This window comes from Hibiscus syriacus, unplaced genomic scaffold (genome assembly GCF_006381635.1).
Source record: "Hibiscus syriacus cultivar Baekdansim isolate YM2019G1 unplaced genomic scaffold, ASM638163v2 tig00112350_pilon, whole genome shotgun sequence".
Taxonomy (NCBI): Eukaryota; Viridiplantae; Streptophyta; class Magnoliopsida; order Malvales; family Malvaceae; genus Hibiscus; species Hibiscus syriacus.
In genome coordinates, this window is record NW_024063311.1 from 75,700 (window position 1) to 88,554 (window position 12,855).

At 33.7% G+C, this 12,855-nt stretch overlaps 2 protein-coding genes and 1 pseudogene across 2 annotated transcripts; all 3 read right to left on the minus strand.

Moving 5' to 3' along the window:
• Nucleotides 1-517: 517 nt before the first annotated feature.
• LOC120178484 (AT-hook motif nuclear-localized protein 20-like) lies at nucleotides 518-1,765 on the minus strand. Its single transcript, XM_039184314.1, has one exon. It carries the CDS (start codon nucleotides 1,403-1,405, stop codon nucleotides 578-580), a length of 828 nt encoding a protein of 275 aa, XP_039040245.1. The 5' UTR covers nucleotides 1,406-1,765; the 3' UTR covers nucleotides 518-577.
• Nucleotides 1,766-4,339: 2,574 nt separating this feature from the next.
• LOC120178485 (bet1-like SNARE 1-2) lies at nucleotides 4,340-7,496 on the minus strand. Its single transcript, XM_039184315.1, has 6 exons — nucleotides 7,423-7,496; nucleotides 6,185-6,341; nucleotides 5,561-5,617; nucleotides 5,422-5,481; nucleotides 5,230-5,315; nucleotides 4,340-4,614 (listed from the first exon to the last, which is right to left on the minus strand). The coding sequence occupies exons 1-6, from the start codon at nucleotides 7,434-7,436 to the stop codon at nucleotides 4,590-4,592; spliced, it is 399 nt and encodes a 132-aa protein (XP_039040246.1). The 5' UTR covers nucleotides 7,437-7,496; the 3' UTR covers nucleotides 4,340-4,589.
• Nucleotides 7,497-8,139: 643 nt separating this feature from the next.
• Nucleotides 8,140-10,367, minus strand: LOC120178487 (annotated as a pseudogene).
• Nucleotides 10,368-12,855: the final 2,488 nt, after the last annotated feature.

The window sequence follows — 12,855 nt, forward strand, 5'->3', positions numbered from 1 at the left end:
CTATAATTTAATATAAAAGTTGCAAGTTACTTAAAAGAGCCATGATGAAGAATGGAGGGAAGTAAAGGGGTGGTGTAATTATGAAATAAAAGAAATGGCAAAGACACAAGAGCCATACTCCCAATGGAAGAAGGTCAGGCATGTGGGGCTGTTAAAGCCAATGCCCAACCTGCCTGATTCATCAGGAGCCATTGCAGCTCCCTTCAAGCTAATGAACAAAGATAATAATGTTTAAGGTCTAAACCCTGAACCTTAAGTAATATAGATGGTATAGATGTACTTTGTTTATAATTTTTTTTTTTTCACAGTCGATGTAAGAGATAATAATCATATAAGATTGCAGCATGGTGTTTGTAAAGTTGCACAGAATAAACAATTTGAAAGAAAGCAGTCTGTAAGATCATATTTTATGTATTATTGCAAACACAAAAGCATAGGGAAAGAGAGTTTAATATACAATGAGATCGCCCATAGGTGTTTATCTTTAAATCTCTCTATCTTTAAATACAAATTGCACAAACCCTAAATTAAGTCTCACTCTCTAATTTTATATATGGAAGATGGTACTTCCAATTTACTAGTAAGGTGCTCTCCCATGCGCCCAAGAATAGGGTTCGTGACCTAGTTGCCCTCCATTGGAGAGTAGGTTAGGAGGCAAGTTGTATATTGGAAGTGAAGATGGATCCGGCATACCCGTGTGTGGGGCGCCACTACTTCCGATTGCCGGTGGTGAATCGGTTCCACCCCCGCCTTGGATCTGTCCTCCGTGGCCGGCGCTGACGACTTCTTCCTCGTCTTCCAAAGGCAATCTTTCGTAAGTTGCGTTGGAAAACGTCGCTGAGATGACCATAACCGGACCGGCAGCGATAAGTGAACCTACAACGCTTCCTCCAACGACTTGTCCTTGACCTCCGGCTAGGTATACGGTGAGCCCCGTCGAGCCGGGAGGAGCCGGTCCGGGGAGAAAAGCCCCGGTTAGAGACAAAATTTCGAACCTTCCATGAAGAGCAACCACCGCACCGGGTGCTGCTGGTTGTCGTAGGGTAACATTTGCAACCGAGCCACTGCCGCTAAGCACGCAAACACCGCGTTGTCGTCTCCGAGCGAATTGTGCTATGCTTTCGGCTACATCGGTACCGCTTGCTACTTCCATGACATGACTACGGAGCGCGTTGGGGCTGTCCCTGGTCACGAAAATAGGCGGTTTAGGCTTGTTTTTGGAGCCCGGAGGACGGCCTCGAGGTCTACGATTACTTACCTCGACCGCTCCTTCTCTAGGCTCATCGCCGGTGTCTCTATCTTCATCCTCAACACCTCTTCCATCGCTCCTATTTTTGCTTGCGTCGTTCGTGGAGATTTCGATGTCACGTTTGTTTAAAGCTGGTGAGTTGCCTGCCGGGTCCATGCCCGGCAGACTCACCTGATTAGCCCACCAAGGATTCGCCAGTGTTACGAAAATCGAATTCAAACACACAAAGAAGAACACAAACACAGGAACCGGGAATCAAAGTTTTTCAAAAGAGTTTGAGATCAGAGAGCTAAATTCAACAAGAAGAAAAATAGGGTTTGAAGCATAAAACAAAGTTGTAGGAAAAAAGAGAATTAGATGCAAATCTCAAACTGGGAATCAAGTAAAGCTAGAAGAGAACCAAATTAAGCCGTGTGATGAAGATAAATCAAAAAGATCAACGACCCAGAATTTGTTTGATGAAAATCAAAGAACCCTTGATAGCATCAAACACAAAGAAAGAGAGGAGAGAGAGAAAGAATAAACTAAAGCAGTGAGATATATTAAAAATTTGCAGTATTTAAAAGAAGTGAAGGAGGAAAAAGAAATATTATTACAAAAACTTAAGACAAGATTGGATCAAATGTTCTTTTCTCCCTTGTCTAGGTTGAAAACTGTGTTGTGTTTTCATTTAGGGTGTTATTAGGTACGTGTGTTATTTTCTTTTATAATTTTAATATAATAATTTATTTAAGTTCAATCAAATTAAAAAAATTTAGATGGATTCGGCTCATAACGTCATCCTTGGTTCCAGTCAATAAGATCTATCCATCTCATTTTTTGTCCAATGTGAATCTTCACTTATTTCCTACATATAAATAATGAATGAGTAGTTATTTAGAAGTTATTTTGAGATGAATGAATATTTATTGTCCATAACCATAAATGACGTGGTGAACCGACTCCATATGATAATTTCTCACTGAATTAACTATTTATTTTAAATTAAATGATATAGAATTTGATATCTCATATAAGATTTAAATTTTGAGTTTAAAAAATTATTTTAAAAGAGTTTTATCTTTTATTTATGACTCGGCTTCGTATTTAATCAAAATTTATTCGAGTATCGAACACTAAGAGTTTTCTTTACTATTATTTTTCATCTCTATACTCTTAAACTATTATACAATATAAAAATTCTTTAAAATGGTAATAGATCCGATGATATATAGAGGAAAATGATATTTTTATAAATTAGAATTGTGTAGTCATTGTATTTTTTTAAATGGATAATATATTATAAGCTCTTTTTAAAATATTATTAAACAAAGATTATTTAATGAATTGTTATTATATAAGAATTTAGAATTAGAAATGATAATTTATATAATTGTGTTCTATGTTTTTATTAAAATATGTTGTTCTCAAGTTTAATATATTTTATATTTATATAAACTATAATGCACCAAAATTATATTATATATTTTTCTAATATCATGTTTTTATTATGTTCATATTATATCCAAATATTTATCTATATTATATTTTGAGTTTCTAAATGATTAATATTACAAGTTAATCATATATCAATTCAATCGCACAATGATCGAAATATTTATTTTTTAAATGATAATAATATTATTATATTATAAATTTCTTTTTTAATACTTTTATATAATTTTTAAATAAATGTTTTAAAATTGTTATTTAAATATCAAACATGCAATTTTGTATAAAACTTTTACCCTTTCATCGGTGATCATTCAATATAAAATTTGATAAATATATTTTTATATAAAATATTTTCATGCTTAACCCTAACTAAATCTGGTAAAATATATTATTAGGATGAAATTAAAGCTTTCTTTTAGTATCAACAACCAGTTGGTCTAGTGGGATGAGGCACTAGGTCCCTTAAGCAAGGTCAGGGGTTCGAATCCTGGCTTTTGCGAATGGAGCAAATTAGGTTGGGAGTGTCGCCCTCACCTCTGTAGTACCCGATCTGGATTAATCGATCAGATACCAGTATTTAATTAAAAAAAACTTTCTTTTAGTGTTTGGTAATATAATGGTTAAAATGAGGTGTGCTTGGTTGGAAATTAGGGTTTCGTGGGGTGGCGTGCGCGTGGGAAGGTGGGGTGCACGTCGTTTTCTGCAGCAAGGAAGCAAATGAGGGTTTGTAAAATAATGACTAATTACATTAAATATTTCTAAACTAATCATTTAACTTTAAAAATATTTTATTTACGTATTTAAAACATCAATGAATTTTTTATTAATTTAATCATTAGTTTAATTACTGTTTATTAAATTTTAGTCTAAACATGTTATGATGTATATTTAAAATAATAATCCCATTAAGTGGAATAAAGAAATTAGATACTTTGGGGTTTTATTTTATTGAGCAAATTGCAAAGTGTTTTATTATTGGATATGAGATGTATTTTCTTTTTGGTTGACACCACAAGGGTAATCTCATATGATCATGGTTTCTTTTGTATAATGGGCACCAATGGCTTGCTAGCAAATTTCATTTATTGATTAGACTGCTCAAACTAGATATGGTTTTTAGTCAAATATAATTATTAATTTTAAATATCTAAATTAAAAATAATTATAATACAACATAGTTAGCACTTGATTAATCAGTAATATTAATCCAATCACAGGCTCAATAATTATAAAAATATTATTAAGAGTGTCAACATCAAGAAAAAAACCAAAGAGTAACCAAATTTATTATATTAACCAAATATTAACAACGATCTGTCATTACGCCTTTAAAAATTATGAAAGGACCAAAAAGATGATCAAAATATAGTTTAAGAGACATTAAATATTAACTATTTGTTAACGAGACACAACAATAATTTTGTTATATTGCAATACAATTAGTGACTAAAATAAAAATGTACCCAAACTTTAACGTCCACGACCGTAATCTACCCACCGAAAAGAGGAAAGAGGATTCACTTCTATTTTCTTTTCCATACCGTATGGAAGTGTATACTTTGACGGTACATTGACATGAAATTAATAAGCTTTTAAAATAAACTCCTCCAATATGTTATTATTAAAATTAGAAGAATAAATAGAGTTTATATAAATCCCAATCCTTTCCGTTTACTCTGTTTCTTTCACATTTTTTTTTTTTTTTTTGCATTTTAGGTCAAAAAATTGTCTGCTGAAATCAACATTACAAAATTCACACGTGGGGGTTGCCTTAAACAAGTTGCAAAATGATTTGGAATTTCTTACCGGAAGCGGTATCGGAATCTCGAGAAAACAAATAGGATTTTGGAGCATTGACTGATGTTGTTGTAGATAGACCGACTCGACCTCTAAGAATTGTGGTTCTTCAACCACGGACATACCGAAGCATCCTGCATACAGAAAACTGTCAGCAACATCAAAAGCTTCATTCAAGACATACTCATAATGTTCATGTCTTGTATGTAAAGCCCAAATCAAGAAGAAAAACACGTTTTCCTAGTGATTTTTAAGGAAAAGGGGAGAGTTTTGTTTCGGCACATATACGGTCGTAATCAAATAGGCAAGAATGCGTCAACCGAACTACAGGGATGAGGCAATGAACTCGTATTCAAGTCTTCAGTTGACACTAACCCCGGGTTCAATCCTTCGACATACCCTACCCCCTACCCCCAGTCAAAAAAATAAATTAGGCAAGAATGTACCGAGAATTTTGCGGAGTTGATGATGCCATTTCAGGTGAAAATCGTTCAGGATCATACAACATTCAAAGATGCCATTTATCACGTGGAAAACGAAAAAGGCTCCAACTCGTTAAATTTCGTTACTGACTAGCTATAACTAGACACAAGTAAGTTCAACTAATCATGCAATCAACTTTATTACCTTAAATCGTTGTTAAGATAAAACATCTTTAAAGCAGATAAAGCGAAAAAATGCCTACGTTAAAGCACAAAGCGTGAGAATTCACAATCATCAGTAATGAACTAAATATGCCATTCATTTACCTAAAGAGATAGTATATAACTAAGAAAGAAACCACAAAGCCTGCCACCAGTTTACACATTCTCCTGCTGGACTTCTTCTCAAACACCTATAGAGCAGCAGTCTCATACTATTAAGCCAATTTTTATCAGCAACAGAAATCGAAATTAAACAAACATGAAGCCAAAGTAGAAGAGCAGATCTTGCTTAGATACCTTCTTAAACCGATCCATGGTGCCAGACATTACGCCCCTTGAAGCATCCATGCTATTTCCCTGATTTATACCAAACACCATTAAAAGCAAGACTTTTTCACAAAGTTCAAGTTTAGACATAGCAAATACAACTACATACCATACGGTCAAGCAAACGATTATGACTCTCCACTTCATCATGTATATCACCTGTTAACTGTAAAGAATTTATGCATATTGGTAGTTAGTCAAAAGAGTGTAAAACATTTAATATCAGGGCATTTTCCCCCATCTGCTTGGTTTTAGTGAATACAAATTAATAGGAAGTCCAATGTATTTATCCAATACATACATTCCCCAGGCATTTTCATGCTTGAGAATCTATATTTAGTAGCCCACAAAATGACAGACAATGCACAATGTCGATTTTCTGAACAAATCTGCTTGAGCTCTCAAGAAAGGAAACCTAGCAAAGGGATTTATGAAGCTGGCTTATGAATTTTTTCTTCTTCTAAATTTTATTGTACTACTACTCTTTTGAGCATTTAAAGCCGGCTTATTATGCATGCTAATGCTATTGCTATTGCTATTGCTACATAAGGGAACTCATAGTCGGACATGTCCTAAATGCAAATCCCATAAAAGTCAAGAGTCTAACTACGTCCACAAGACCATTCACCAAACCTTGAAAAGAATGCAAAGGTTTAGATAGATATTCTTAGTAATTAACAAGTTGCGACTAATCAATAGAACAGCAAGGTGAACTCTCTTCGAAAGAACATACTCTTTTTAGAAAAGCAACTCTGTCATGCAAGCTCCCTATAGCTTTGTCATTGTCATGGTCCTTAATGTCATTAGAGAAAGATGAAGAAGCCCTGAGACCACCTTCTTCAAGATTATCTAGGCCATCAAACAGAGCTGATTTTGAAGAGCGGTGATCCCTGTACAAAAGATACACAGCCATAACTTAGAAAAACTGAATCGAAATAACAAATAAAAGTATCAAATGAATCTATAAAAAAATCTGTAAGAGAATATGCAGAGTTGATTATATCATATACAAAATAAGTGCATATAGTACTAGTACTAACTTGTGGTGCAAAAAATGAAGCTGTCAGCATAATTGCAAAAATATAAGGTGAAAAAGAACACCATCGATGTAACCAAATAACAAACAAAAAAGTTAGTGATATCATGTCCATCCAAAAGATAAAACAACACTGAAGAAACAATGTGGGAATCTTGATAAGGGGTACTAACATCTAAAAAAAGTTTAAGAATACAACAAGTCTCAACTATGACCAACTTTTCACAACATTTCCAAGATTAACACTTCATTGATGAATGATTGACCGGGAAGAAACTTCAAATGAAACATCAAAGGTCAACTACAAAGATCAAATCAACCATGAGTTCTCTTAGTTGCAAAAATTCAAGCAGAAACTCATCCTAGTATTGCAATTCTTATCATAGCCAAGTAATTCAATGAATCAACTAAACATACCGATTTCTTAAAGGATTGTGAGAGGATTATTCCTAGACGCCATGTAATAATCCCTAAAATCTAAGGGATCAAACCAAACTAATAATAAAATGCAAAGCTGAAATATGAAAATCATTCAGGAAAGGAGAAAAGACCATTTCTGTTACTAATTTCGTGGAGTTCCAACATTGTCGAGTGATTCATCATTTTAATGTCTAAACTAATCCAAGAAACTATAAAAACCTAGCAAATCCAACGGGATTAAATCTAAATGAACCTTGGAAATCACCAAAACCTAATGGATCAAACCAAGTTACAATCGAAAGCAAAGCTGAAATCCTTAAAAAAAAGACCATTTCCATCACTAACTTCAAAAGGTTCCAACACACGAAGAATTCATCAATTTAATGTTAAAAATACTCCAATAAATTAGAAAAAAGAGAGAACATAACAAATTCAATGTGATAAAATCTAAACACAAAATTAGCTGCAAACAAATCGAATCAAATACATATATATATATATATACAGAACCAAACCTTCTATAATTCATCTCTTCAAAATTTCACTTTTCCTTCTCCGGTTCTGGTTCTAATAATTTCACCGAGGGAATTTTTTTTTCTGTTGAACGTGGTGGTAAGTTCCCGCTTTATAGTCCTTGAAAAGCCCAACTATATAAGTATCGAAGCCCATATTTTGTACGGTCATTTGGATCAATGTGATATTTTCGATAGAATTTTATATTCAATAATCATGTAATTATGTTTAAATTAATGATATTATCTTAAGTCGATAATATGATATCATCAATATATAATAAATTATTAGTTTAACCTGTTTAAAATTTTAAATTGTGTATTACTTCTCTTCCATTCCTTGAATATATTGGAGATCGGAATGAATCCCCATTGCTGGTTTTCAGGCATTGGATAATCCAATTTTGTAGTTCGGTTCACACAAGAAGGCCCAACCCCCAACCTCATAAATAAATAAAGCATGCAACTTCCAGGAGTGCTTAAAACCAATGATGCTATGCTTCATGCATGGTTCAGGCGCCTTCATTGTCTCCTTCCATACTTTATGGGACAGCATGCTACTTTGATGCTAACTTCTCAGGAACACCATTTTTATAGTTAATGTCAAGCCTTTCGTGTAATCGAGTAGAGTCAAATGCCGAACCAAAAACAACTAGGAATACAATGAAATGTCTATATCGACTAAAAACATCATTCGTGCACCATTAGTCCTCACAATGGTAATCCAAACAAAACTACAAGTCACTGCATTATCATGTGACCCAATCGATTTCATTAGTCTGTGGTATACGGGGACACAGGTAAGCGTAAGAAACCAGTAAAGAATGAACAGAAAGAACATATTTCCATACCTAAAATACTTCAGGCTTCGATTACAAAACGCCTTTCATGTGTAAGTATTTTGTTGAACCTCCGTCCGTCTTCACGTGACTACGAGGATCAAGAAAAAATACCCTACATGGCTCTACATGTATTCATAGTAATTTCAACAATGTAATCAATTGAGATAAGAAGTTCCACATTGCAATTGCCACTCCACGCAGTCCTCGAAATCGAAACTGCTGGCACAATCCAACAATGCGTTTTGCTGATGTTCATAACGACATATATAATTCAACCCGACGAGAAGCTCACAGATGGCTGCTTCTGTCTTTTCTCTATTGGCAAAATACAATGTCTGGAGAAGGAGAACGTTCGTCCGAGTAACGATTTGCTGCTGCTCGAAGTTCCGCTCGCTTTGCCATCGGATCATGTTATGTGCCAGTGGAGCAAGCCAGCTTAATATCCCGTCCAGAGTTTCTTTCCAATCATGAGCCAACGGAGCATCATATATCGCCATATTCTTGACATAGGACTTGAGATTAGTCCTCAAAGACAGTCTCAAACTTGTTGGCAACATCTGATACAAATCGTCTCGAGCTTCTTCACCAACCAAATGAGGGTACCGCAGCAACTTCTCGATGACAATTATTACATTAGCATAGTGCAAGGCAAGAGCCGAACCTCCAATGGTGGATGGTGTAGCATATGAAGCTAACCTACTTTTAGGACCAAATTGTGCATTACTCAACACACCACAATTGGATTGCCTGTGATTTCCATTCAGAGTATCATTATGTTGGGGCAAACAAAAGGGAGGAGATCGATTCAGCCGCTCTCTCTTCAGCCTGTCATTTGCAACACTACAACAACCCGAAATCCGTCTGCTTTGGTCATCATAATCAATGCTCCGATCATCATCATCAACGTACCTCAAAGCTGAACTACTCAAACTAAGGCAATCAACGAAAAGTCTCCCGGGAGTAGTTCCACAAGGAAAACTGAAATCCTCCATCCTACACAACCCGATTTCACCCTTTCGTGAATCGATCCCTCGATGCTTTGAACTCACTCCCCTTTTCTCCAACACACCCGTGGATATTTCCCCGGTTGATCACTCCCAACACCACTACTTTTACTAAGAGCCCGTTTCGACTGCCTAGAAACAACTTCTACTCTATCCGAAAACCGCCCAATCCTCCCACATTCACCATCTTTTCCTAAAGCAGATTCCCCAAAAACAGAAAGAATCCTAGCAAAAATAGTACAAACAGTCCTAGCCAACAGCTCGACAACTTTATCAAATGTCTGGTTCCAAAGTGAAACATCCTTAAGATGCCTAACATCTTGTCTCTGCCAAATCAGTTTCTGCTCGAAAGCTCTCTTACTTTCCTCATGAGGGTTTGCTTGAAACTTCTTAGTACTCTGTTCCAACTCATTCAGAACCTCCATTTCATTATACAACTTTGCAGTCAAAGTAACATACCTTTCCAGTTTTCTAACCATTCCCTCCATGTCTTTAACTAAAAAACGCAATTCTCTAACATCAATAACCCCATTCATAATATCTCGAAAACATGTTCGAAACCTTGCAAAGCTGGTTCATTACATCTTTTGCCTAGTCTAGACACAACATTAGCAACCCTGTTCAATTCATCTAGTTTTTCATCTAAAGCAAGGGAAAGAAGGTAATCCTCATCAGGCGAAATTAACTTGGAAATGCCTGGGGATTTCAAGATCTCGGATTTGAGCTTTGAGATCTCGGGTTCAGACAAAGATTTGTGGAAGTGAACGGTTTTGGACATGACACTGGCGACTTCAAAAGACAAGATTCCGATTGTTTCGTGTTTTTTGGATGTCGGATTGCTTTGGGTGCTCTTTTTTCTGGAAGTGTGGTCGAGGAGGAAGGCGTGTTTGAGATTTGAACTTACCTGATTTCCTATTTTGAGTATCCAAGTTTCTGCTACCATTGTTGAAGAAGCTTTGTGCTGCTGTGAATAAAGATTCAGACTTTGGGGGTTTCAAGAGGTTTGAACAAAACGATTTCGTTTGAGAATTCAAAATGGGGTTTTTGCAAACAGAAGAATCGAAGAAAAAGGAGAAGACTTTGCTCTTTTAAGTTTCATTCGAAAAAGACCAGATGAATGTGGTCTGGGAGTTTTGAAAGTATTACTTAAGTTCGCCATTGCACATTCAATCATCCCTCTGGTTTTACCATACTGTCCCTACTTAAAAAAAATATGTGCACCCCTAATTATAATTAAGCTTAAAAAATAAAAAAAGGTTTTTTTTAATAGTATTGAATTATTACTAGATAATATTCTTTTAGAATATTTCTTAATTGTTAACAATGTACGTATATCATGTAAACATAATTGGTTGAATTTGAGACATCTAAAAAGAATAATATTTTCTATTATTATTAAGATCGTTCAATGAGTTCAACAAAATAAAACGTTAAATCCTTTAAATAATATTAAAAACGAAATAAAAGTTATTCTGAAATTTTGAATTAAACAAACTAAAATGGAACAAAGTCCATCCAAACCAACAAATCTAAAGAGTAGTTTAACTCAATTATAACAAAAATATTACAATGGTTTTCAAACATAGAGCCAAGAGAGTACATGCAAAAGAATAAAGGCAAGTGCATTAGATTTGTCATAGATGATTAGTTAGGGTTTTTTTAGGTAAAAAAAAAGTAGACTTGATATAAAAATAGGTGTCCAAATTAATCTTTTTTTTCTATTTAGGTCCCTAAACTATTTTTCGATCAATCTAAATGTCTAATGTTACAAACGTTATCATTTTAAGAGTCCAAACCGTAGCAATTGTTAAAAAATTTAATTAAGTAGCACATATCATATTCTGATAATTTTGAAGATTTTATTTTTTCAAATAAATTATTATATTTTAAAAAAATTAAAAAAATTCAATCTCTAAACAATTTTTACTTTATTACTATTAAAAAAATGTGAAAAAAATCATAAACAAGTAGAAATTGTCAAAAGTTAACAAATAGTGGGACTTGTTTTGTATACTTAGCCTTAGGGCAACCAAAACTAGCCACATGGGGTTAGCCAACATAACCAAAACAAGTCAATTAAGAAAGGCTTCCCATGTTTCTTCCACTAATATAATCATGTCTACCTGTGGGCTTAATCTGTCTTTTTGGGTGAAGTAAACCATTCATTTAGTTATATTCAAATGATTATTTTGATCATTAAATTTTTAAAAATTACAAAATGATCATTAAATTTATGGAGTTATTATAAAATAATCATTATAAAGTTACATTAAATGTAAAAAATAGATGAAATTAATGATAATTTTATAACATTTTGATAAATTTGATAACCAAGTCGATTATTTAAACATAATTTACTGATTTCTAATGTAATTTACCTTTATTTTTTCTAAAGTGTTGGCTCCTTGTTTTTGACCTTAAGGGGGTGTTTGGTTCAAGGAATGTGGAATTCCCATGGGATGGGAATCCCACATTCCCATGTTTGGTTGGTTGGGAATCTCATTTCAGGTAATGTTTTATTACCAATAGTAGATTTTTTGTGGTATATTACCGGGAATGTCATTACCTCTCTTCCCTTAGGTATTGTAACATTACCGGCGTTTTGAACTAAAATGCCCTTAATTTTTTTATTTTTTTTTTCAAAAATATCATTCTTCTGTCATTGAATAATAAAAATTCTACGAAGGTTAAATTAAAAATTTATCCTTAAATTATTTTAGATTTATAAAAAAATCTATAATTAAAATTTTATATGAAGTTCAGGGGTTAAAAAAATTTACCCTTTCATTAAACCTTTTTTATATTTTTAATTTTGTAAAAAAATTATATAAATATTATGAATTTAATTTTTTAAAGAAAATATATAAATATTTTACAATTTGTATTATTATACAAATATATAATAAGGACAATTTGGTTAAATATATATTTCAATAATCTTTTATTTCTTTAACCAAACACGGTAATTTTACATTCCTGCTAAACCAACCAAACACAAAATACAACATTCCCAGTAATCTTATTCCCTGGTAATCTTTTATTCCCACTGGTAATCTTACATTCCGTGAACCAAACGCACCCTAAAGTTCAGAATCAATGTTGCTTTTTGAAAGGGAAAAAAAAGTACAGCCAGCTGCTGTTGTTTTTTTTCTATCTGTACTTTGTTGGGAATTGTTGCTGGGGTCCCAAGAGGAATATCAAGTTGAAATTGGTCCACTTCCTTCTATTCGATCATTTGTATATTCGTATCGTAATCATGTTTAAAAATTATATATTCATATAAAATTTACATTTAATTCGTGTCGAATAAATTTCGATCCTATTACATTGACCTAAAATTTAAATTTAAATTTCAATATTTACTATCATTCTTTAGGATACCATAGGTTTAACCAGAGATCAGCAGGCTCCTGATCTCCCTTGATTAAATAGAATAATTACTATTTAGGTCCCTCAAATTTTATTGGCAGTTCGAAAATCCAATCAATAGGGGGGACCCTTCTTTTTCAACCTACCCATTCAACGTAAGAAGAAAACAAAATTTAGTGGAGAAGATACGTTACGTACTCTCCACTGCTTTTCACCTGTAA

Excerpts from the sequence above, each read along its gene's own strand:
- LOC120178484 (XM_039184314.1), bottom strand. The coding sequence starts at position 1,405 with ATGGACCCGGCAGGCAACTCACCAGCTTTAAACAAACGTGACATCGAA.
- LOC120178485 (XM_039184315.1), bottom strand. Across the intron at positions 5,618-6,184 it reads GAGTTGCTTTTCTAAAAAGA|TTAACAGGTGATATACATGA; the intron begins GTATGTTCTTTC and ends AATTCTTTACAG. Across the intron at positions 4,615-5,229 it reads GTTATATACTATCTCTTTAG|GATGCTTCGGTATGTCCGTG; the intron begins GTAAATGAATGG and ends TTCTGTATGCAG.